This window comes from Citrus clementina, unplaced genomic scaffold (assembly GCF_000493195.1).
Source record: "Citrus clementina cultivar Clemenules unplaced genomic scaffold, Citrus_clementina_v1.0 scaffold_4, whole genome shotgun sequence".
NCBI classification, from domain to species: domain Eukaryota; kingdom Viridiplantae; phylum Streptophyta; class Magnoliopsida; order Sapindales; family Rutaceae; genus Citrus; species Citrus x clementina.
The window spans coordinates 922,054-949,897 of NW_006262274.1; the positions used below are offsets into that span (position 1 = coordinate 922,054).

The following is a 27,844-nucleotide window of genomic DNA, read 5'->3' on the forward strand; positions in this document are numbered from 1 at the left end:
GATGACAAGAATCTGTAAATTATTTTAAAATAGAAAATATAATCGGGTCATTGATCGGGTAAATGGGTCAAGAATTTTAACCCTAACTCGACACGGAAAAAAATTGTGTTGACCTGGACCCGACCCATTTAATAATCGTGTTAAATTCGACGACCCATACCCATTTATTGATATCGTGTTCGTGTCGGGTAATCGAGTCGTGTCAAATTTTGCCAGCTCTACCTATCAGGCAATCACATGGCGAAATAATTGAAATTATCTACAAATTAATTCGGAAATTGCATGATTAAGTGAACACGCAAACACTAGAAAACATGGACGTGAAGGAAGTAATTTTAATGAGCAAAAGAGATGGAGAAAGAAATTACTGCCTGTTATTCGTAGTTGGTTTGTTAAGAATTGCTAGGAAGTGACCAAAATGCTTGTACTTATATTTGAATTTTGTGACACAAAGTCTATGATTTCGACCGCTTTCGGATGAAAACAAATTTTATGAAAGGTCTAACTCAAATTATATATAATCCAGGAATTTGCAAACGAATAGAAATAAACAATATTAAGCTCACTAGCATCTTATCCTATCACTCGTAATCATCGGCAATTAAAAGTCATAAGCAACATCATTGACGATGAGCTGTGAAAAAAATGTAATTATCTTCGTTGGAAAATTAAAGCAGGCTAATAAAATGTGGCTTGAATAATGGAAGGATCTAAGAATAAGAAAATTGGTTCCTATTTATAGTCAATAAAATGAGATGTGTCACCGGTTTTTGACTAATTAAACAACAGCTATCTTCTCCCAAAAAAAAAAAAGAATAAAAATTAAACAATAACTACACTATAAAATATAATTGGATCAAGTGAACCTACAAATGAACAAGGCAAATTAGAAGATTCTAATGGATGGGAAGAGGTGAGATAACGAAAATAGCAATGCTCAAAGCTCTTCATTTATAATGTGCTCATTCGTTCGTTCGTTCGTTCGTTTTTTTTTTTTTTACTTTTAATTTTTTTTCTTTTTTCCAATCATAAATATATAGATAAATAACCATCAGTCTCCATGTATATATAAATGCAATGCAGCAAAGGGTGGCCGAGTTATCAAAGCCAGTACTGGAGAGTGCAGTTCAATCTCGATCTCCTCGGAGAAGAAGGTATCTCGAACGAAATATTGAACGTAACTTATTTCGGTTGTTCTTCAAATCCAAGCACGTTTTCGGTGGTATCAAGTGTCATTGAAAATGTAGAAAAGAAATGCGAGGAGTTAAATTATTAAATACAGGAGTTTCCCTTTTACTTGAATGATTTGCTGGGCAATGATTTTAACATGCTGTTCCAGGGACTATCTAGTTTTGCTGAAAGATATAAGGATTTGTCATTGTTTACAGTGGGGGCTCCCGGTTCTTTCCATGGCTGGCTTTTCCCAACCAATAGCTTGCATCTTGTTCATTCTTCTTACGGTGCCCATTGGCTCTCTAAGATGCGTTTACCAATTTTAAAGTATATGTTAATCTGTTACTCTTGCGCTTAGTTAATTTATACTTCTTGATCATCAACACAAATAGGGTTGACAAAAAGCAGTCAACAACTTAGCTATCAACTTAACTTCTAAAATGAAGTTTTAAATGTGTTGATGCCAAAATCTGGTCGAGCTTTTGATAGCGACGAGGTTGCCTCGCCAACACTTGAATTTGTTTTGATGGGAAACTGCTAACTGCTACTCTGATGGAATTGGAATTGTCACCTTACTTCATTGTTACCTGCAACAACAAAAAATTGTCAGTGATCTTTTTCTAATGAAAACCCTCGACGGTCAAGTCAATGATCATATTTTCTTATATGGAACTATTATCACTCCTCTCGTGATCTTAATATTTTTTATAGGCACCCGTGATTATCTTTCCGGGTTATTATAGACACCCGTGATTATCATGTGTTCTTTAATGTGCGGCTGTTACTAGATTGAATGCGCTGCTTTGAATTAGAAGTTAATGTACCCATTTCTGCGTAGTTATTGAGTTGCAGTTGTAACACCCGGACGTGCTTGGACGTTATGGCCGAATTTCCAGGTGGAGTTCAACGATCTGAGAATTAATCAATCGAATGGCCTTATTCTGGTCTCCTCGCAACTTTCTGATCGTGCTTTCACATGCGACCAGTTAGATCTCTCCTCGATGTTTCATATTATCTTCACAACATCAATATCCAATAGCCATATTTCTATACCCCAAACAAAATGTTTACTTTCAACGTTAGCAACTAAAGTTTCACAGCACAATTTTGAATGTTTACTACTTTTTTTGAGATGAATTTTATTGATAAGGTGGTTGATTTTAATTTATAGATTAATATTTTATAAATTAAATGGGGTATTTTGGGGAATATAATTCAAAAGGGGTGTTATATGTATTTTTTAGGGGTGTTAAAAAATCGTCTCAAATACTAAATTCACCGACCCTAAATGGCCTAAAGCAAGCACAAATTAATCATTAGGTGAATTTCAATAAGCCCAGAATCTGAACACCTAAATTTATGGAGTCTTCTACGAGTGTAATGTTGTAATATTTAGAATAATTACTATTAGTTGTTTTGTATAAATAATAAAGAGGATCTCCAAAAATTTTAATAAAATTTATTTTTAAAGTATTGTGAGTTTTAAAACTAGTCGTATGTGTCTGGCAAATTTTATTATTAAACAATTGTAAACATGCACATAACTGAATTAGATATAATGTTGAATAAAATTTATTTATACATTTATTAGCATGTATATAAAGTATTTTTTTATTGTGTACATATAATTATTGATAACTAAGATAGTATACTGATAACTAAAATCATCATTTTTATATTATTAATTTTATTTTTATTTTTATTTTCTTAGCCCAGTATAATTGGCAATAATATTAATCTCTTTAAATATAATGATTTTAAATTTTTATAATATATATGAGGATATATATAGCATTCTATTAAATATAAAATTGATGATCAAAATCATATTTTGAAAAATTACTCCTCTCTACTCATCAAAATCTGCAGTAAGATAAGATGATTTTGCCAAAAATTACTTCTAAAAGAATTTACTAAACACTAAAACCAGTGATTTCCAGAATAAACTTATAAAATAACAAAATTAACTTTTAGCTTTTTCAAATCCCTTCTTAATCCCTCTTAAAGCAATTCCAAAAGACCTGTCAACCACCCTCTCCTGCATACAATCGATAATAAAGATCAAAGGCACTACAGGAGAATAAAAAACTTTTAGAACTGGTTACCCTTACACACCTATTAATTCGCTCATTCCAAGTAAATTTAGTGGATCAACAATTGCATCTTTGATCATATCTACATATTCACTTGGTAAAAACAAAGATGAAAGTATTGCTATCTTATTCGCAGTACTAAAAATGAACAAGTTATCATTTTTTATTTTTCATTTTCTTTGTTTGGAGACAAACCTCTAGTGCGATCAAATCCCTAGTCAGGATTGTCATGCTTCAGAAGTTCTTCCACAACAGTTGAACCCTCAAATCCAGCAGATGAAGCAATAGCATACATGGGCACATCTGCAAGCATAAGTTATTTGTAATTAAGAACATTAAGGATATATATTTTTCATTTCATTTGCATTGAACAAGGGCATTGAATTAATATAAAATTTTGGTTCAGTCCTTATCAAGAGTAACAGAATAAGACTTACAACATACTACAAAAAGAATAGCTAACTTCCCGGCGGCCGTGGTTGTGTACAACTCGTCCAACTCCTTTGATGCATGTACAAGTGCGACCCTGCTACCTGTAGAAAACATGGAAATAAAGAATCTTAAATTAGCAATTTATATATCATGAATTCCCCTTCAACGTAGAATTCTAACTTGAAATAGTGTGAAGTATTCAAACTATGCAAGCAAATAATATAAATGATAGAATTTAAAGGAACGCAAAGAGAATAGCCAAAGATAATAGACAATCTTGGACAGCTTCCGTTAGATGCGGCGATGGTTTCTGTATTCAATTCTGCTCTATGAATGTTATGAATTACAAATAGCATGCCTTCTATTTATAGGGTTACAAATGAGCAGCACTTAGCGGTGGAACCATGGCCTAGTTTGCTACATACAAACCAAGTACTTTATTGTGAATCCCACCCTTCACTTTTACTTGAATGATTTGCCGGATAAATGATTTCAACACACTATTCACGGTACTCTCTCTTTTTGCTGAAAGATATAAGGATGTGTCATTGCTTATTATGGGGGCTGCTGGTTCTTTCCATAGCCGGCTTCTCCCAACCAACAGCTTGCATCTTGTTTATTCCTCTTACGGTGCTCATTGGCTCTAAGGTGCCTTTATGACTTTATATATATGCCCCTCTTTTTTTCAAATGTCGTCCTTGTTAAGACAGTGATAACATTGATTAATGCTGTGTACATACTTGATTGCTCAAGCTTGTAGATCTAGTTAGCTGAATCATTGACACAGTATTAGACTCAAATTTCTTATATCGTTCAATTTCACCAAGTGCAAACTCCATCTACACTTTCTATTTCAAATTTTTAATTCGTTATATTTTTGGGCTTTGTTTTTTGACCCAATTGTTTCATTCAGGCACCCGTTTCAGTCTCTTTTACACACACACAGATGCCCTTAAATGAGTAATGATATTTGATCTTTCAAAATATTTTACTAATTTTCACTTCTCAATTAACTCCTATTAAAAATTGTAAAAATATTGATCTCTCTGAATATGCCTCGTCTAATCCTTATTTTAACCTTATTATAATTTTAATAATTTTCATGGCTCCACTGCATAAAAAAATTCAAAATTCTGCTCACTAATTATGATATTTTTTTCTCTTCTTTCTTTTTCAGGGTTTTTTGTTTCAACAATTTACCGTAGACTTTAAAATGCTTGCAGCTTGCCGTCATCTAAAAGAATAAATGTAGGAAAAATAAATAGCATATTAAATTTTCAAGCACTGTTATTTTCAATAGCAAAATAGAAACCAACCGCTAGAGAGAATAAATTGTTACTGAAGAGTTTGTTCATTAAGTTAGTTAGTTGATAAGTACATCATACCCCTTTGCTTTGATTGCTTACAAACTAAAATAGAGAAGAAAGTTTCCCTCAAATATTAATGAAAATTCATCCTTTTATTTCGCCCTACCATCCATGCACTTGGTTAATTAGTTATTTTTTTGCTATTACAGTTGGGGCATAATAGATTAAAGAAAGACGTAGAAAGATTAGATGAAAGTGCAGTTATATATAAGAGATGATATACAGATACGCACAAGAAAGAGATGGGAGATGGTGAGAGAAAGAGAAAGGGGGAGTAAATAAATTAAAAAAAAAATTAGAATTTATAACATAAACCGTTTCATTTGATTTATAAAATCTCAAACATTGATTTATTTTAAATCAAAGGCACTAGAAATTGTGCAAAAACTTAAAAATTATTTATCCTTTTTAGTAATTATTTTTTAAAGGATAAAATGCATATTAAAATAAAAGTGATTATTAGGGATTAGAGAGATAATTTGACGGAGTCAAATATCACTACCCCTTAAAATTACTCATTTTTTTTATCTTTTTTATCCATTTGTCACTTTCATATATTTATGTTGGTCTCTCTATGCCTAGACACACTTACAATTGCCAATCATAAGCTCATCTCTCAAAGACTCAAACCATTAACCTCATTCTCGATGATCTACTTTCAAGTGAAGGGGGCTATTAACTATTAGCTTTACTACTTAATGATGCTACATGTCTTAGATATACCAAGATTGACAGTAACACATGAGGCAAGATTGACACTGAACAAAGGGAAGATTTATACTGTTAGACTTATTTTTATTTTGTGCCCTAAAAGTATGTGATAAATAATTTTTTTAATTTCATAACGTTTATTTATTCACATTTATTTGAGCATACATTATTAGTCATTATTTATAAAGTATGTGATTTATGTATTTGGCATATGACGTCTATCATAAAATTATATAAATCTTAGGTTCTTTATAAATAAAAGATTGTTCACAGCCATTAATGAAATGGGCACTTCTTTAGGTAGGGTTATAACTTTTCTACTTCTACTATGAGTGGTTTTAACTTAGAGTAGAAAAATTAATGTGTATGTGATATGCATATTGAACTAGACTCTAGTGATATATGATCTAGTTTAATAAATGCCATTGATCATATTCACATAAGCTTTAATAAGTTTGATCGACTTTAATCTTGGGCGAATAATGAATTCACATTTGTGTATTACGTCTTTTGACTTATCCTGGAGCGAGATCCATATAAATGGTCAAAACCTTGATAGCTTGGAGATGTAATTTCATGAATCGTGGGAACATATACTTACAAGATGGAATCTATACAATGATGGTTACTTAAGTTATCTGTCGTACTTGATCATTTAAATTTGTTGCCACAGTTTATTCAGTAAATTATTTATTGAATAATAATATTTATTTGTAATTTATTTACAAATATATATATTGAAAGTGATCATCAGAACAAATAATGACTTGAGGATAAATATGTAATTATAGAAACACAACATTTATCATTAGAGGGTTAGTGGTTATAATTGATCTAAGATCAAGCCTAAAATTATTTAAAACGAGTTTTAATTAATTGGGATAATTACATGGTTACCAGAGTGTAACTTTGAGTTTTTAGTGGAATAGTCTAGGGTTAACATAATAGTTTTGGTGTGTCATGAGATGACTGTGCCTTAATTATTAAAAGGAATTTTAGTTAATTGAGATAATTTCATGGGTTACCAGGGTGCAACTTTAGGCTTTTAGTGTAATAGCCTTGGGTTAAAATAGTAGTTTTGGTACGTTAAGAGATGACTGAGCCTTAACTATTAAGTTGGAGTTATAAGCTCATAGGTCTACAGTCCCTCTGTCAGCTCAATTCCATAGTCAAACTCTGACTCTAATAAGTGCCCATTTAAAGGAGAGGAAATTAGAAAAGAGAAATATCTTTGCATATAGATTTTCTTCAATAAGAAAATTATATTTCTAGGGTTTCCATCTCCTACAAAAAAAAAAAAGAGAAATACCTTTGCATATAGATAAAGGAGACAAATGATGAGAGTAAAGAAGATTGCAGCCATATTTTGTAGATCCTAATAATAGTGGTGGAAAGATTACAATCATCTTCTCCGAATCTTGTACAAGAGATTAAGGTATTTCTCTAACCCATTGCATGTACACATAATCAAAAAAAGTTCTTGGCTTCTGGTGATTTTATAGAATAGAAAAATTATTTTTCTAGTTCTAATTTCCAATTTATATATCTAAGACAAGCCCTAGTGCCATATCTTGCTCAGTGTGAAGAAGACTTCGCCTTCTTTTTGAAGTCACACTCACAAGAGATAGTAGTACAAAACGGTCGTGTTGTCTTGGTGTTAGATGAAAAGCCATCTTAAGATTTCATTACAAAAGAAAGCTGTTGTTGTTCAAATTTTAATGTACTCGCAAGCGCACGAATCTATTGTAGTATAGATCTATGGTGACGAGTGTCGATCCCACGAGGAGGTGGATTTTAATTGTGTAGAATTAATTTTGTAAATGGGTGATTGGATTTATGGTGGAAATGTTTGGAATATGCTAAAACTTAAATTAAAATGGCGAGGATAAATTCTAAAATTGGTATTGAAATGGCGAGAATAAATTGACGAGAATTAGATTGAAATGACGTCCTTGGGTATCTGGATCCGTATCAACATGCATCATGGGCTAAATAATCCGTATTAATGCCAATTAAATCATGAGGGGGGAATCCACACCTCATGAACCACGCTCTAATTAATATGGTGCTAAGGGCTTATCGTGCCAAATAATAATAACCTTATACTAGAGAGCCGGTGTAACCAAGGCGGTATCTAGACAAGACTATTATTATTTGTCGACGAGAAGTCAAAACATCCACAAAAATTAGAGGGGAAGAGAAAATAAATTTACCAAATTAAGCCCATGACACATGTTGAGACTTCACCTTCAACCCAAGCTTGAAAGAAAATTAGCCACTCATAGTTGAACTAGGGGCAAAATGGGAATTTATTAAAATACGAAGAAAATACAAGATGGAGAGGGAATTACAGAAAATGGATCCCAAAAATGGATTCAGAGATATCAAATTAGGGGGGAGAGGCCCCCTTTTTATAGATACATGGAGTAAATCATGGCCATCGGATTAAAAACAGTTTGGACGCTCAGGATTGCGCCACGTCATCAGTCAACAGTCCACAGTTTGACCACGCGGATGAACAGTAACACGGTTTGACCCGACTTTGAACAGTAACGCGGTTTGGTTGAAAATAATCCTGTGTGATGCATGCACCGTACGCGAGATTTTTCGTCCACTGATATGCTGCCACGTCACCATCAACAGTACATAAGAATTTTAGTCCAACAGGATCGTGACACCTCATCAGTCAATGCCACATCATCGGTCAATGCCACGTCATCATCCGTCTATGTGAATAGTGTCGTGAACAGTAACGTATACAGTACCGTACACGTGAATAGTACCGTACATGTGAATAGTGCCCTTTTTCCTTTTATGCTCCTCCTAAGGTTTTTGACCGTCCTGAGTTCAAAAGTGATGTCCGTTTTGTCGTCTGATTTCTCCTTTATTGTGAAATGACTATAATGCCCCTAAAATACATAAAATACTTAATTAAAATAAAACACATGTAATTAAATCACAAGAAGGTTAAATACATAAAAGTAAGGGTTGTTAGTAAGACTTGAAATGTAAAATGACGATTTTCTCCTTTATAAATATGCATTTTCTAACACTCAACAGCTGTTATCCATGGGAACCTTTAGCTGAAGCCATATCTGCCTTGGTCTCCAAGATTACAATGGCAATCCTAAAGGTCACTTGCTTATTTTTGGAATAATGCAAATTCAAAACATATAGTATATTTTTAAAATTTTAATATCAGTATATAACATCAGAACTATGATGTTAACGAAGGACACTTTAAGCAAAATAAATAAATGAAATCATGAGTAATAATGTGAAAAATCTTAAAATTATAAGGGACGATTTTGATATTATAAAAAAGGTGGAAAATTTTCCATGAGCATATATTCTATATATTCTACATAGATATGCTCATAATTTTGTACTTCTCTTTCATGATCTTAACTTTCCTAGGCTTTGTGAGATCACATTTCACATGGTTGTCAAAATCAATTCTTTTGGTTTATTCATCTCAATCAACGAATAATCCCTAACAAGTCATTTGCTCAAGCAAATGTTTATAAGTTGGATAACGTCATCTATGCGTGTGTATCAAGGGATCTAACTACTCCAGGAGTTCTTGAATTAGACAGCCAACTACTTTTTCTGTTAGGCTAACACTAAGTTACGTGTAACGTAACATACATTCAAAAGAGAAAATATCTATTAGTACCCCTAAACTCTATGGAAACTACTTTAATTGAATTAAAAGAAATACTTTTGAATCTTAAAGAAGAAATAAAAGATATAAAACAAGAAATAGGAAAAATAAAGATAGAACTATCTGTAATACAGATAAGTCAAAAGAAAAATAAAAAAGTAGAAAAATTTGAAATATTAAAATCAGGAGTAATTGGATTAAGTTTGAAGAAACCCATACAAAAACCTCAAACAGGAAGCTATGATGATTGGTTTATAAAAACTCAATACCCGAGAATATTAGAAGAAACAGCAGAATTAAAAAATAAAGAAAAAGGTAAAGAAAAATTGGAAATAAAAGAAGCTAATCCAAGTGATTCAGATTAATGGAAGATACCTTAGAAGAATTAACTGAAAAATTTAGTGATATAAATCTTAGTGATCTAGAAGATTTTGAAAAAGAATATTGCATAAAAATGAATACTGCTGGAGGTCTAGAAATGAAACCTAATGTTGGAGAACCAAGTCATAGGTATGAAACAAATAAAAAGAAAAACAGACAATTTTTCGAATATTATCCACCCATCAAGAATACACCTTGGAAAAAAGAATACCAACCTAATAATGACCACCTAATACCAATAAGTAATGCAGGTACATTTTTAGATTTAGATTGCAAAATAGATCCTCGAAATGCCTTAGTAGAGTGGGGAATGCAAATGAAATTATTTTTTATATTTAATGGATCTAGAGATGATTGGAATGTAGAAACTGAAGAAGAAAAAATAAATATATTTGCTGATATTTTAATAGCAAGTTTCACAGGAAATGTATTCAATTGGTGGAAAAGGATTAAGTGAAGATACACAAAAATTAATAAAAGATTCAACAAAAATAGCATTAAGAAGAAATAGAGGATTAGGAATTGAAAGAATAATTGAATATATTGCTAGTGAATTCTTAGGAGAAGACTGGTTACAAAATTTAGAAAATGAAGCAAAAAATGATAAATTAGACTCTAGAATGAAATTAATAAACTTAACAATTTGTAACATGTGTTTTGTAAAAGAACATACTTGTGAATTTAGTAAATATTATTATACTCAATTCATGAGTCATGAAGACCAAAATATTTATAAAAATTTATATTATTCTAAATTACCATACCCCTGGAATGGATATTTTAGTAATGAATATGAAAAATACAGTAATACTACCAATAATAGAGTCCCAGATACATTAGGATCTAGAATACGATTTTTAAATACAAGACTAAGTGAAATATGTATTCCAAGAAGTCTAATGAAAAAAAGTAAGAATATAGGAAAAATATGTTGTGAAAAAACAGAAATGCCAACCCAATGGGGTTGTTATGCACCTTATAAAAGAAAAAGAAAGTTATATAAGAAAGAAAAAAGATATAAAAAATACAATAACTTTAAAAAAAATACAGAAAACCAGAAAGAAAGTATTATAAAAGAAAGTATAAAAACCAGAGAAAAATACTAGACAAATCCAAATGTAAATGTTGGAATTGTGGAGAAATGGGACATATTAGCATAAATTGTACAAAAACGAAAGTTAAACTTCTAAAAGAAAATTTTGAAAATATAAAGAATGATTTAGAAGAAATAAGTGATTTATCAGATTATGAAGGAAAAGAAGTTTATATGGCAATAGAATTAGAAGATGAGTCAGAATAAGGAAGAACTTATGGAAAATGAAAAAATAGAAGAAATTGAAGAAATAGAAAAAGAAGAAAATAAAAGTGGATATAGTCTTGTTGCCACTTTTAACAAAGAAAAATATAATAAACTTTTGAAAATAAATATGGAAAAACCAGAATATGGAATAATACATCAGCTTAGAGATATGTTCAAAAGAAAACGAATAGTGTTGCATGAATACTATGAACAAGAAAAGGCTGTAACAATAACACAAGCTGAAGAAAATATTAGATTCAGTTTAATAAATAAAAGATTTATAAATTTAGCATTAAAGAAAATAAAAAACGAATCAACAAAAGAAAAGATTCAGTATGTATATTTAGCAGAAATTCAGATATTAATAAAATCTCTTTTTAAGGAAGGAATAGATAGTCCTATAGTCTTGTCAATACATGACCAGAGGTTTACTAACCCTAGTATAGGACATTTAAGAACAATAGAAGGAAATTTATGTTACACTAAATTATTATTTACATGTCACCCTAGATATTGTGTACACATAAAAGATAAAAATATAGATGAAACATTAAATTTACATTTAAACTATTAAAAAAGAATTTAATGAAAGAAGGAAATAGATTAATGACAATACATTATTCAGTATTATACAGTTTTTGTAACTCCAATTATGGAGAAGTATATGGGAATAAACCTTATATAGAAATAAATAAAGAATGTGAAGACATAGCAACGTTTATAGAACATGTAATCCAAGATTATAAAATTCCTATTAATTATAAACTAAATATAGATGATAGAAAACAAGTTTTAGATTATAATAATGAAAACTCCATTATCCCCATAAGCTTTGCAGGAAGAACATTAATTAGAGGAAGTTCATCTAGAAGATTAAGTACTGATAAACAAATAGTTAGATTTATGACAACAAATAATGTAATAAAAATACTAGGACAATACTTTAATGGGATAGATTATACAACAAAAATACCTATACTAATAGATACCGGTACAAGTCATAATTATATGAATCACACTAAAAATAAAGGACTTTTAGTAAAAGAAAAAGAAATTCCGTATGAATATACTGATTTCAATGGCAATAAACATATTTGTAAACACGAAGTTAAAGTCCCTATAATCATAGAAGGACTTAGAATAGTAGTATCTTGTTATATAGATTCATTTATGACCACAGATCCAGAAAAACATCTAGTACTAGGAAATATTTTCTTAAATGATTTAGAATATTATAAAATTGAAAAGCATAAAATAACCTTACAAATAGGAGGTCAAAAAATAGTTTGTGAAACATGTTAAAACAAGCTTATATAAAGTATCCTATGTCCGTTTATATACAAATAAATATAACAGAAAAGGATATAGATACATGTGCCTTAATTGACACTGGAAGTGAAATAACTATTATGAAATCCTTTTTATCAAACCAATGGAAATCAAATAGAAAGTTAAAAATCATTGGAATAACAGGAGATAAACAACAAGTTAATCAATCCTTGATAAATTTTGAAATCTTACTGGGAAGTAAAATAGTACGTATTAATCAAATATTTCAATACAATAATATGGAATGTGATATCCTCTTAAGGAATGATTTTATACAACAATTCCAATATTATCAACAAACTACATATATGATCACTTTAAAAACCCATTGTAATCATATTCTTTGTATTCCTCGCAAATTTTAACCATACAGAGTCCAACCAGCCCAGCGTGGTGATAAGTAGATTTATGAAAAACATTATTTAATTCAACAATGACAGAGTTATAATATACAACTAGAAATAATAAAGTCGCAACTAGAAAAAGTTTATAAAGAAAACCCATTGGCATTATGGAAACCAAACCATCCTAGAGCAAAAATAGAATTAATTGAAAATAGGATAATAAGATTAAAACCCATGATGTACACAAAAGAAGATAGAGAAGAATTTAAAATCCAAATAAAAGAGCTATTAGATTTAAAATTAATTAGAAATAGCAATAGCCCACATAATAGTCCAACTTTTATGGTTAGAAAAAGGTCAGAACAGGTAAGAGGAAAAGCAAGAATGGTAATAAATTATAAAGAACTAAATAAATACACAAAATTTGATGGATATTTTCTTCCGAATAAAGAAGTATTAATAAATCTTGTGAAAAATAAAACTTACTATTCAAAATTTGATTGTAAATCAGGATTTTGGCAGATAAAAATGGAAAAAAAATAGTATTCCTTATACAACTTTTAGCACCCCACAAGGACATTACGAATGGCTAGTAATGCCCTTTGGACTAAAGAATGTCCATCAAATCTTTCAAAGTCGAATGGATAAAATATTTAAAGAATATAAATATATCATAGTCTATGTTGATGACATATTAATTGCGTCGGAAACAATAGAAGACCATAGAAACCATTTAAAAGAATTTGTTAATGTATGCATTAGAGAATGAATAGTATTATCAGAAAGAAAAACAGTTATAGAACATAAGAAAATAGAATTTTTAGGAATGATTCTTGATAAAAAAGGAATAAGACTCCAAAGTCATATTGGAAAAAAGATTATAGAATTCTTAAATAAATTGGAAAATAAACAACAGATACAAAAGTTTTTAGGATGTCTAAACTATGCAGAATGATTTATAAAAGATCTAGCAAAAAAGAGAAAAATACTTCAAAAATTACTTAGAAAAAATAATACTCGGGGATGGAACGAAGAACATACAGAAGCAGTAAGGAGCCTAAAGGAAGAATGTAAAAATCTCCCAGCATTAAAATTGCCAGAAGAAAATGATAAATTAATAATTCAAACTGATGCATCTGATTTATATTGGGGAGCAATCCTTAAGACTGATATAAATGAGATTTGCAGATATACTAGTGGAATGTTTAATCAAGCACAAGTTAATTATCCTGTACATGAAAAAGAATTCCTTACAATATACAAATGAATTAAAAAATTCTCATTATTTTTACTCCAGAAACAATTTATAGTAAAAACAGATAATTCCCAAGTAAGTTCACTTGTTAGTAGAATTTTACCAAATGAACCCCAGTATAGACGATTACATAGATGGCAAGTTTATTTGTCTTATTATAATTTCAAAATCGTACATATAAAAGGAACTAACAATTTCCTTGCAGATTTTTTAAGTAGGAATATAGAATTCGGAGAATGAATACAAAAGTACATAAAATCTTGTCAGTGATAAATACAGAAATACAAAGGCTTAAAGCCGAGGCATCTGACATGATCGATGCAATAAATTACATGAAAGAGGCCACATAGGGCCATGAGAAGGGAATACATTTGTTAGAGTCATACATAAACGACCTAACAAAAGGGCTTTCAATAAATACTAGCCTAATAAATATAGGAAGCAGTAGTGGACCATTCCCACAACAAGAACCAATCTCTGACTCATCTTTCAGCCGAACCATATCCATAGAAATTGAATCACCAAAAGTAACTTCTTCAAAAAAGTTTGTCAAAATAGACAATACTCCATCAAAAGAAGCAAAAAAACCTACCCCACTAAATTCAAAAGAAGACGAATATAAACAATTTTCCATGTGGGTATATTCTATTTGTTCCCACAATAATACCATTTTCAAATCCCCAGGAAAAAATATATATCCCAGAATGATAGCCGTAAAAGGGGTAGATCCATTCCTTGTTGGGAAAATAGCCAAATACGGATATCTAGACTTAGTATACCCAGATACATATATAAGAGAAATAGCTAGTTTAGATGAGCTATTAGTCAAAGAAGTCTCTAAATTCGCCTAAAAAAGGTCAATATACTTACAATTCTATACCATTAGCCCAGAATACCACCAAAATATCGAATACCAAGCTTTTTATATGATCTCAGTGGGACATCTCACAAAAAACTTTCAATTAGAAGTAGGGACTGAGTATACAACTGTCCCATAAATAACCAAACCATGGATTAGGACCCGAAGGGCTCAGGGAATAAAAACAATATGGAGTATTGCAAAAGATCTCTACAAAAGAAATTATAGAACAATTATCCGATTCCAAAACTATATTCTTGTAACCTCAGAAGACAGCCATACACCTTCAAACATCCTTTTGGAACTCATCAACAAGATAAGCACGATGAGATTTCCCAGCAGCAGCGAAACCATACAACAGGCTTGTCAGCTTATGAAAATAAAACAAACTGACAAATAAACAGATGCTCGTGGCAGACAAAGAAAAATAAAAGATGCTCGTGGCAGACAAAGAAAAATAAAAAGATGCTCGTGGCAGACAGAGAAGATAAAAATAGAAAGATCGTGGCCAACAAAAAGAAGATGCTCGTGATAAAAGAAAGGCACGTGGCATGTAGAGATGTAATCATGTAATGATGTAAGAGGCCAATAATGTAAAGGCCAATAATAGAAGGGCAATAATGTAATAGAAAGATTTTTTGGAATTGAAATAAAATGGAGGAAATGGGGGAGAGACCTCAGAGCTTTCCGAATCTTGATAATTTTCTGAAATCAATAAACAATGAATAACTAAACACTCTCTTGCTCAAAATCCAGAATCAGAACTTCATCAATCAAAAACAAAGTCCATAAGAGAAAAAGAAGAGAAACCTAAACTATCAAATACTTCTTTAACTTAGCGATCAGGATCTACACAGTAAAGCCAACTGAGTCCACAGATCCCGCTGAGGCAGGAGGCCGTTAAGGGAATAGGGCAACCAGGCTGCAGGTCACTTGAAGGAGATCGGAAGGGAAATAAGAGCTGTTAATTTAGGTAATAATACTCAACTTTTATCTCTTGGTGGAAGTTGTTGGAGGTTGCTGATGGGATGATTTATGGAGGAAGAGCAAAAGTTTTCTTATTAATTAAAACAGACTTTATAAATTTTATTTAAAACATAAATCACAGATTCTACTTAGGAAAATCAAAAGAATATATGATAAATCCCTCTACTAAAATAACATACAATGATTATATGATGATAATCGATTTTAATTTAGGATCATTTAAACAGAGCTCATATATGTTTAGTAAACAAGAACTTGTAAGAACAGAAGATTTGTTAGCTGTATATTCTCTTGATTTACCTCAAGAAATAAAGCGAAAAATGATAAAAAATATTGAAATAGAAACTCTTAAACAGAATATAATTATGTTAACAATAGAAGAAGAAATTGATATAGTTAAAGCATACATAGAGCATAGAAATTACGAGGCAGGGCCTGCATATACTTATAATTCAGAAGAAGAATTTGAGATTTGAAAAATATATAGGCTGGAAACCTCTTCGGGTTGCGGGCTACCGATCCAAAGGGCGACTTAGATCGTTGTACCTAGGGGTAGAACAACGCCACGTACTTGTTTTTATCTTTAATAAATATACTCTCTATGAATACCAAATCTATATAAATCTATTAATCTATGAATACCAAATCTGTATAAATCTATTAATCATACATATTTGTTTGTAATTAATTTGATTTAGTATTTTCATGAATTTTATAAATCCAGTTATGTGTAATTATTGTTTAATTCATTATTTAGTTTATTCTGTTTAAATTTTTGTAAGTTTATTCTGGTTAATTTTTGAACATTTTGTAATTTTGATAAATCATTATTATTATTATTATTATTATTCCTAACACGGAAAAATGGTATTAGAGCCAGAATCATAAAATGGATCCTATACAAGCAATAGTTGATAGTTTATATACATTAAAAGTATATAATAAAGAAGAAATAAAAAATTTAATAAAAGCATTAAAAACTGATAAAAATAATATAAGAAACATAGAACTTGAATTAACCGAGGAGCTTAGAGAAAGATTTATAGATACAACAGGAGGTGAGATTTTAATAGAAAAGAAAATGAAATTTATTGATAATTTCATAAAGTTTTTAATATTTTGGTATAAAATAGAAACATTATGAATCAAGCTGTTAATACAATATAAGGATTAGCAAATAGTATGGAACGTATGTGTCTAGGATGGGAAACCATAGTAAATACATATATAAATTTAATAGACCAAAAAATAGATTTATTAGAATAAGAAAGAATAGGATTAATAAATTTAGGACCAGAAGTTTATTCTGAATTAATAGGTTTATATGAATTAGAAAATCATTTATTGTTATTTAAAGAAATCAATAAAACTTTAGAAAGAATAAAAAATAGGTGTAGAAGGGATGTGAGAAGACAAATACTTCCTCAATTATAGAAATTAAAAATAAAGAAACATGAAAGGACTTATATGAAATTTGCCAAGAATAGTAAAACAAAAACCGTAAGATACATTAAATGTAACCTAGGCAGTCCCAGTATTCAAAAAGGTCGTTGACACGGACGGTTGGCCCCATCAACATTAATTTTCATTTTGAACGGTCAGTTTTTCACTTCATTGAACGTTCAAAGCAAAATCAATTGAAATATCTGCAAACGCCCATCATCAACAAATGATTCTATTCATTAAAGAGGGGCTGACTGAAAGAAGTCGAACTTGTTTACTTTTCCATATTATATGCCCCATCCAAACACGAGGTCAAAGATGTGTGCTAGACCAAGTACGCGCGGATCTTTCGAAATCAACAAAGTTGGTTTGTTAAGAATTACTAGAAAGTGACCAAAATGCTTGTAATTGTATTTGAATTTTGTGAAACAGAGACTCTGATTTTATTCGCATCACTTTGGGATAGAAAAAGTTAACAAATTGTATGAAAATTTCAATCAAATATATGAGTAAAATTGTTTTCATTGCAAAATTAAAAGTAGACTAATAAATTATGGCTTAAATAATGGAAGAATACGAAAGTTATTGCTTTGAATAGTCAACAAATTATTAATGTGTTTCATTTGACAATTAATGTGTTTCATTAATGACCTTGTATAAAACACATGAGGACAAGTCTATGTTACGACTTCTGTAAGTAACAGAAGGAATCAGGGAACTTGCACGGGTGCTAGAGGAGAGAGAAAGAGGTCCCAATGCAAGGTGATGGAAATGGGAAAGTTCGAAGCAGTTACTTGCAGCTTGTGCACCGTAGCCATGTGCAACACGCGATGGTCAATGAAAAATATTCAACTCATACAATCCCCCTATCTTACATGCACGTAAGATAGGGATTGCCTTATTATTATTTATTTTGACAATTTACTATATATTTTACTTTGCAATCATAATAGAGTCATTGGCCTCATAGAACATGACGTGAGAACACTTTTTTTTTTTTCAATTTACAATTTTAAGCTAAGCTGTATATAAAACCTAGTGTCATATAATGAGTGTTTTTTGTATTATTTGGCAACTACATGAATTGATTAGGGAGGAAATCTAGGCCTCCAAAAGAATATAGTTGGCACTTTTAGTGGTCAGCATCTCCTAAATATCGTACATCTCAGAATAATTACGCTAATAATACTCAAGACAATCTTCTAATGAATAACATTTATGCCTTTATATATACAACTTAGGTTACAAATTACAGATCTAAAAAATAAAAATATAATGTATATATTTTTACATTATGCTCCATAACTCTACCCTATGATTATCGAAAATAACATATTTTACATAAAATAAGGTACCGTTACCTTTATTTGACTAATTAAAAACAACTACACTATAATTAATAAAAATAAATAGTAACGAAATATTATAAGAGACTGTATCATTAGCACAAGACTAGTCAGCTTTGAACAAATTAATGCCCTAAATTAAAATCTTCAACATATTTGTGCTTAACATGTAACATATTAAAAGGAAAAAAAAGCATGAAAAATCGATAGACTTTTCTCCTACATAGTATAGCAAGTTGTAAAATCGATAGACTTTTCTCCTACATAATATAGCAAAGTTGTAAAATCGGCTATAAATATCGATATTGCCAATAAAGTGAACTCACAAACGATTGAGGCAAATTATAAGACTCAACATGGATGTAAAGGAAGTGCTCTTCATGAACAAAGGAGATGGCGAAAATAGCTATGCTCAAAACTCTCCGTTTACGGTGTGTGCATTCGTTTGTTTGTTTGTTTCTTTCTTTCTTTCTTAAATATTCGTAGTTAAATAACCATCAGTCTCCATGTATATATAAATGCAATGCAGCAAAGGGTGATCGAATTATCAAAGCCAGTACTCGAGAGTGCAGTTCAATCTCTCTTCGGAGAAGAAGTTATCTGGAACAAAGTATTCAACGTAGCTGATTTGGGTTGTGCTTCAAATGCAAGCACGTTTTCGGTGATGTCTAGTGTCATCGAAAATGTACTAAAGAAATGTGTGGAGTTAAATGCTCCAATACCGGAGTTTCAATTGTACTTGAATGATTTGCCGGGTAACGATTTTAACACACTGTTTAAGGGACTCTCCAGCTTTGCTGATAGATATAATGATGCGTCACTGTTTATGATGGGGGCTCCTGGTTCTTTCTATGGCCGGCTTTTCCCGACCAACAGCTTGCAGCTTGCTCATTCCTCCTATGGGGTCCATTGGCTCTCTAAGGTGCATTTCTCAATCTTAAAATGGAAGCTATGACAAATCAACTTTACTTCTAAAATATTTACTAAACACTTTAACAACTTAATTTTGACAACCCGGTTTTGAATGTTTATGCTAAGAATTAAGATGATTATAGAGAAGAAAATTTGGTTATTGAGAAAATTAATTTGCAGAGCGATTCCGTCGCTACTTGTCAAAATCTACCATATAAGAGTGATTTTGATCAGTTTGAAACATTCACAAACTGATTGTTAACACCAAAAGCTTTCTTGATGGGTATACCCAGATAATCTAATTACTTGAACAGAATTTATATATTGGTTCCTGATTAGCTAAAACTAATTATGGCATGGAATAAAATGAAATGAAAGGTACCAAAATTGACGGATGAAGCGGGGTTACCGCTAATTAACAAGGGGAAGATATTCATATCTAAGACAAGCCCTGTTGCTGTAAAAGAAGCATACCTTAGACAGTTTGAAGAAGATTTCAGCTTGTTTTTGAAGTCACGCTCACAAGAGATGGTGCCCAATGGCCGTCTTGTCTTGGTTTTCAATGGACGGCCATCTGCAGACTTTACAAGAGACTACTGCTATCCAATTCCATGGGAATCTTTATCTGAGGCCATTGCTGCCATGGTCTCTGAGGTACGCAGTAACTTCCAATCTTTTCTAAGTTCACTCAAACTTGATAGAACACTAACACTTTCATTTTGACCTTAGTTAAAATATTTTATCTCTTAATTCATTTCGCTCTTGTTACGTACGTTGTCACAAAGATACGGTTTATTATATTATTGTTATCTTCTAAATTATGACGTGCGTGATACATACCTCGTTTTAATTATGCGTACAACCCATTTTGAATACTCTAGTGTTAATCAATGTTTTAATGTTAGAAACGAAATGAGATATTAAAATTTATAACCAACTCAAGTCGCGGAAAATTTTCGATAGAAATAAAATTATATGCAATTAATATTAATCTCCTTAACTTTTTAATCAGAGCATTTTCATATTGAGCAATACTCTATTTATAAAGTCTATTGATGTAGTGGTATTTTATTATGTACGTACGCCTCATGCCATTCATTATGTAAAAATGAAATAATAATAAATATCCAATTGATTCATGAGGGTTTACAGTAAATTTTTCATAATTATTGGGAATACAAATTATTCGTAACTGTTTTGAGTTTTCAGATGAATCAGGTCAAATAGTTAACTAGCGTTAAAGAATCGGTAAATGAACGCAGAGTCAATAATACTTGTTCTTTTGTTTTTTTGCAACATGTAGGGACTGATTCAAGAAGAGAAGTTAGACTCCTTTAATGTGCCAGTATATGCCCCATCACAGAAGGAGCTCAAGGGTATAGTGAGCAAAGAGGGATCGTTTGAACTTGAGCAGCTGGAAACATTTCCAATTAATTTTGGAGACAAAAATTTATCGGATAAGCTTTTCAAGAACATGAGATCCGTCACAGAGTCCATGATTTCACACCAATTTGGAGAGGAAATACTTGACAAGCTGTATGACAAGTTCACTCAGATATCAATTGAAGATATGGCTACAAATGAAGAATACAAGGTCCTCAGCTTCCTTGTCGTGCTAAGGAGAAAGGCAACTGACCATTGAATAATAATATTATCACAAAATAAAAATTATACGGTCAGCGCAGTCATTTTCAATAAGAAAATTCTTTCTTTTATCTTGGAGTGCTGCGGTTTCTCTGTCAAGCCCCCAAGTTGTATTGTTGCTTTTCTTTCTTTCAATAATTAGGAGTTGTTTGTTTTTATGTCTCAAGTCTTAATCTGGTTTAATTTATTATGTTTTGATATTTCATCTTGTTTGTTGTATCTGTGAAGTCTTATTATATGACATTTTTATCTGAATAAAAACTAAATTCCAATTTCTATCTAAATGATAGAATATTTGAATGGAAAATTAATTTTTTTCCCACAAATACTCTCATTAGATGCATTTATTTCCTACTAATTATTAGATGTTGTATTAGAATTTTCTTTGATTGCAAATTTTACTTAGTATTAAATACTTAACATACATTCAATTTGAATTTTAAACAAATTCTTTTATTATTAGATAACAACTTTTTTATGTATAAATATTATGTTAAATTATAAAAAAATATTCTTCTCAAAATTATTTTTCATAAATTATATATCAAATGCTTACCTTATAAATATTTATAAGATAGAAAAAGCTTTGTACTAGAAAACATTTTAAATGTATATCTATTTAAACTTCAATTATATATAAAACTTTCAAGCAGAGATAGAAATGGACTAGCTCGAGCCCGACCCTATAACTAAAATAGAGGGATCTACATTTAAAAAAGTCTATCTTTTCGAATTCAGATCAGGCTTCAATGTCGGGCTCAGGCTTTGTTTGAGCTCGATCATAATTTTTTAAAGATTTATTTATTTTGATATTTAAAAAATGTTAAATTTTAAAAAAGGGCATACCCTCAACCAATATATTAAAATTTACAAGATTTATAACTTATTTAAGTCCTTTAAAAAAAAAAGAACTTGTTTAAGTAACATAAGCATAAAAATTACTCCACTCAACATCTGAAACATATCACTATATAAATAAACATGATTAAACTGAATTTACAATTACAACATAATAACTAATATTTATAACCTTATATGGTAAAATATGATATTTAAAATTACAACATAATTAAGAAAGTGGTGACACGCATTTAGAATTACCAATATATTTACAATTACAACATAATTAACCACGCATTTACAATTATGTTGAAAGTGGTGACACAAGCTGTCCGTCATGCGTGGTTATCAATTTTGTGGGATACTGGCTGGCAGTGGTGTGGTGCCGTGGTGGCGGGTGGCTAGAGCGGTAGGAAGTGGTGACACAAGCCTCTCTCTTGCGCGGCTGTTGACATGGTAGTGACTCGAACCCTGGTTGGCTGGCGGTGACGCGTGACAACGTGAGTTTGTGCCACCGGCCGCTGTTCTCAGTGAGGTGGAAGAATGTTGGTGTTGCTTAGGTGGTGTTGGAACAGCCGGCAGCGGCAGTGGCGCTTCTCTTTCTGTCAAAGGTGAAAATGTTAGGGTTTGTTAATTTGACTTATGAGTGTGTGATCTATAATGTGCGTGTGTAGCGTGTGTGAGATGAGAGCGTCACGGTGTGTGATGCGTGCTTGTGCTGTGTAGTGTCTTTCACGAAGTTGTTTTTTTTTTTTTTTTATAATGAGAGTTAGGATTGAGTTGGGTGGGGCTTGAACCCTGACCCAAATTTGATCGGCTCTAATATTTAAGTCCTAACCCAATCCTTGACTCTTAAATTTGGGTCAAAATTGAAGGCTGGGTCAATAGTAGAAATAGTAAAATCCTCCACGTGTTTAGAGTTTCATGGGTCTCATCACAAATGAGGTGAATTTTGAATAACTTTTGGGGAATGAAGTGAGAATGGAGAAAAAATAATTTTCAAATTCTTAATGGGGTGGACTTTAGTTTTGTACCCCCACTCCACCCCCAACCACAATTCTAATTATATATGAATATTTTTTAGTTTTTTGTTCAATAATTTTTGTTTTATCAATTACAATGTTGTTACTAAATTTTCTTTTTATTTTTACCTAATATAATTGTGTTATAAAAGAAAACCCTACATTATAATTTTTATTCAACCCTAAAACATTATTATTTTTTTCTTTTGTCTCTTGAAATGCTACTCTCTTCAAACATTTTTTTAGTTTTACTATCATTTCAAGATATTATTTCAATCTTTTGGAGATTTTTTCAAATAATTTAAATATTTTATAATATGCTAATAATTTTATTTAAGTGTCTAATTTTTAACTATTATAAAATATGTAAATACGGAATTGGGTGAGAATGGGGAAATTATTCCCTCATGAGAATTTCTCATCTTCACTCCACTAACGCCGTGTTTACTTTCTGGAGTGGGAGTGAGTAGTGTGAATTCCTTCCACTCCAGTGTTTACTTCAACAATTTAAAAGAGGATTGCGAATCCCACTCCGTAGACTCCACCCATTTTTAGAGTGGAGAGTGGGAGTGGGACTCCCATGGCCACTCCCACCTCTCCCTTTTTTACCCCTTTTTCTTATTAAATTTAATATTTAATAAAATAAAATAAATAATATTATATTTATTTGAATATTATTATTGTATTTAACTAAATAATAATTTGCATTGATTTTAAGTTAAAATTACTTTAAAATAATATTATTATATTAATAGAGAATTAATAAATATTACTATATCCTACCTTCATTTGAAAATATAATATTATTATATTTATTTAAAAACAATAGTACTACATTTATTTAATATTAATAATCAATAATGATAAATAGTTTATTCTAAAAATAATAATTTTGTACTAAATAATATTATATTATTATTTTATATAATAATAAATTTAATTTAATTATATTTTAATTTAATTTAATTATATTAAATAAAATAATGTTTCATTTTATATTTACCCTTCTTTTTTACCCTCCTTTTATTAAATTTACTATAATTAAATTTAATAAATAATTAAATAATATTAAATTTATTTAAATAATATTATTATATTTAACTAAATAATAACTTAGTTTGATTCTAAGTTTACATTACTTAAAAATAATATTATTATATTAATAGGAAATTAATAATATTACTATATACGATCTTTATTTGAAAATATAATATTATTATATTTATTTAAAAATAATAGTATTATATTTATTTAATATTAATAATTAATAATAACAAATAGTTTATTCTAAGAAAATATTAATTTCGTACTATGTTAATAGTAAAAATGTTTCATTTATATTGCCCTTATCAATAATTTTTAATTTATATAATTAAAATTAAAATTAATAGAAAATTGTAATGTACATAATTAAGAATATTAATAATTATTATAAATTTATAAATATAATAAAATAAATGTTTATTCATTAAATATATTTTTTATTAACTTTATAATTAAAAATTATAATTCTTTAAATAAGAATAAAATTATAATTTGAAACTATTTACTCCCAATCTAAAATAAAGTAAACACATAAATTAAATTTTTATCTCAATTTAATACTTCCATTCCAGTGCAAGTAAACAACATACTCTCACTCCCACTCCACACTCTCAATTCTAAAATTCTCACTCCTTAAAATTTTCACTTCAATCTAAAAAATAAACACTACCTAAATTTATTGAGGAATAGAGTGGAGAATAGGGTAGGCTTCCCCACACCACTAAAAATCAGGTTGGATTTTTTGCCGTCCCTACCTTCGGGGTCATAAGTGTAATAATATTATATTTAAGATTTTTTGAGTTTATTAAAACAAACAAACTACCCCTTACACTGGATGTCAAAAAAATAAAAAATAAATATATTATTCTAACGTATGTATTCAGATCCATTTAAACTTCAATAATATTTAGATTTATTCAAATATCAAATAAAAAATAAATGCAAATTTCTCGCTAATCCAAGCTCGCCTCATTCCAATTTGAAAAGTTAGAAAAAAAAAAAAAAGAACAAAAGAACGAAGAAAAAGGTCTGTAACTTGTTGCTATTGTTGGCTGCTTGTATAACGAATCGCGATTCCAGAAAGCACTGAATATAAGATTGGGTTAGTTAGGTCTTGCACAGTTTCAAAATCATAATAGATTACCTAATACGCGTTTATTTATAGCTGTGCATGTTTTTCTTGAGCTTATCCAGAGACCCTGTGGACCAATCCCCTTTTTAAGTCCACAACAAATTTATTATGTTTAATATGTCATGAAATCATTTTCTTTTTTGGATTTTAAATACAATAAACGTATAACTTAAGCTGCTAAGACATCAACTTAATTAACTGGTTTTCAAATATTTACCCACACTTAATTACCTTTAAAAAATAAATATAACTTAAAAGGGTTATTGCGTCATTTTTTTAAGAAAAAAATTTCTCATATTTTCCAAAATTCAAAAACTAAGTACAATCTCAAATAACAAATTAGTTGATTAGGAAATTCGTCCAGTCAAATATAGGGTTTAACTAAATAAATGATGAGCTAAAACTTTATAATAATTTTATTTATTATGATGCGCTGTGAAACAATGTCATGCGTATATTGTTCCCCTATCTGAAAAAAAAATTATGAAAAAAACCATAACATCTAAATTTCAAACATGACTTAAAAAGAGAGATCATTATCCCTGCGGTGTATGCATGAGTGAAGAGCGCTCTAGAAATTAGATAAGAGCAAGATATTTCTAGTCTGCGCGTAACTTAATTTATCAATTTCATGGTATGATTTATAAACCCGGATCATATTGGAAATCTCTGGACACATAAGTTCTCCAATCGCCGTTGGGATATGCTTGGATACTTTTATGTTATTTATTTAACTAATTAATATTAAATTAAGCCCCCAAACAAAAAAAAAAAGAGTCAGTAATAGAAGCTCTATCTTCTTTCGCAAGGCCCACGCTACGCGAACAAGAGGATGGTGCTGATGCATGAAAGCAACGGCAGGTACCGATCCATCAATCACAATTATACACATATATAACATACGTATAGGTAAATCCTAGAAAGAAATAATTTAGATGACCAATGTAAAAAGATCACATAATAAAAGTAATAGAACTAGTTTTGTCCATATTATTACCAAGATGACATTGCACAAATCCACAGCCATACAAATGTACAAAGTGACAGCGCCCACCTACTTAGCCATGGGCCCATCCGTCATCATCATCGACCTCTCTTCAAAAAAAAAAAAAAAACGTTTTAAGGAAGGAAAACACAGAAGCAGGTCCAGGTCCAGCACCAGCAGATTTGAACAAAGGACTAATTAATATTTTATAATACACATAAGCAAACCAGCAACAGCCATAAACAAATGCAGGTGCAATCACGAACGTCGATGAAGCGATCAGCTTCATTTGAAGGGAATGGCTCTGATCACGACTTGGTGGTACAAAGCTGCAAGTCCAGCTCCAACGAATGGTCCCACCCAGAAAATCCACTGCATCAAACCATACATAAGATTGATCATGATTAATTGATTAATTATCACAGTTAGATTTATTTCTACAAGCATAAATCTTGATGATCAAGATCTTATTTTAGGGTAATCAAAAGAGTAAATTAAACGTACGTGGTCATCCCAACCGCGGTCCTTGTTGTAGATGATTGCAGCTCCAAGACTCCTCGCTGGGTTGATGCCAGTTCCGGTAATTGGGATGGTAGCCAAGTGAACCAAAAACACAGCGAACCCAATTGGCAGAGGAGCCAAAATCTAACCATACTCAATAATATAGTGATTAGTAAAAATAATCAAGTATTGGTAATTAATTATACAATTTATTAGAAACGGAGTTAACTTACAGGAACATGAGAGTCCCTGGCGCTCCGTTTGGCATCAGTGGCAGAGAAAACTGTGTAGACAAGAACAAAAGTACCAATAATCTCGGCACCAAGACCATCACCCTTGGTGTAGCCATGAGCTACGACGTTGGCACCGCCGGCGAGCCGCCCGTATTGGCCGGCACCCATGAAACCCTTTACAACGCCAGCACCGCAGATGGCTCCCAGACACTGCATCACCATGTAGAAAAGTGCACGTGTCAGCGACAGCTTCCTCGCCAAGAACAGGCCGAGTGTCACCGCCGGGTTGATATGACCACCTGCGTCAAAACAAACAGTTTTAAAAACACTTTAGATATTTTGCTTATAAAATTAACCAAGCAGAGGCGCAGCCGGTACGAACCCGAGATGCCAGCTGTGCAGTAAACGAGCACGAAGATCATGCCACCGAAGGCCCATGCAATCCCTTGAATGCCGACGGTTGAGCACTTGGTATTGGACTTGACGACGCCCATCACTGTCAGTACGGAGATGTACAAGAAAAGAAAAGTGGCTATGAACTCGGCTATACCGGCCCTGTAAAACGACCAAGACTTGAGCTCGCCGGGCTCAAAGAGCGGCGCCGGTGGGGGCTCAACGTAGTCCTTCCCATCTTGGGTCTGAGCCGCCGTCCCAATCGGCTGCCTCTCGGCGAACTTGTTGGCTCCCAGTCTAACATCCTCTTCTTTACCTTCCATTTCTGCTAGTCCCTCAAAAACACAAAACAGTCAATAAGAAGCACTTGCTTTTTTGTTTGTGGCCGTTTGATGTTGTGATGAGAATGAGTGAGAGAGTACTAGAAGTTGGGGGAAGGGGGTTATATCATCCG

The 27,844-nt window shown here is 31.1% G+C and overlaps 2 protein-coding genes and 1 pseudogene across 2 annotated transcripts; 2 read left to right on the forward strand and 1 right to left on the reverse strand.

The window, feature by feature from the left end:
* The first annotated feature begins 314 nt into the window (after positions 1–314).
* On the forward strand, positions 315–5,886 carry LOC112098895 (annotated as a pseudogene).
* A 13,141-nt stretch (positions 5,887–19,027) lies between these two features.
* On the forward strand, positions 19,028–21,368 carry LOC112099278 (probable caffeine synthase 2). Its single transcript, XM_024186548.1, has 4 exons — positions 19,028–19,115; positions 19,214–19,606; positions 19,975–20,250; positions 20,900–21,368. The coding sequence occupies exons 1-4, from the start codon at positions 19,041–19,043 to the stop codon at positions 21,236–21,238; spliced, it is 1,083 nt and encodes a 360-aa protein (XP_024042316.1). The 5' UTR covers positions 19,028–19,040; the 3' UTR covers positions 21,239–21,368.
* Positions 21,369–26,236: 4,868 nt separating this feature from the next.
* LOC18044530 (probable aquaporin PIP1-2) lies at positions 26,237–27,825 on the reverse strand. The gene is made up of 4 exons (XM_006435627.2): positions 27,380–27,825; positions 26,998–27,296; positions 26,768–26,908; positions 26,237–26,635 (listed from the first exon to the last, which is right to left on the reverse strand). The coding sequence occupies exons 1-4, from the start codon at positions 27,711–27,713 to the stop codon at positions 26,549–26,551; spliced, it is 861 nt and encodes a 286-aa protein (XP_006435690.1). The 5' UTR covers positions 27,714–27,825; the 3' UTR covers positions 26,237–26,548.
* Positions 27,826–27,844: the final 19 nt, after the last annotated feature.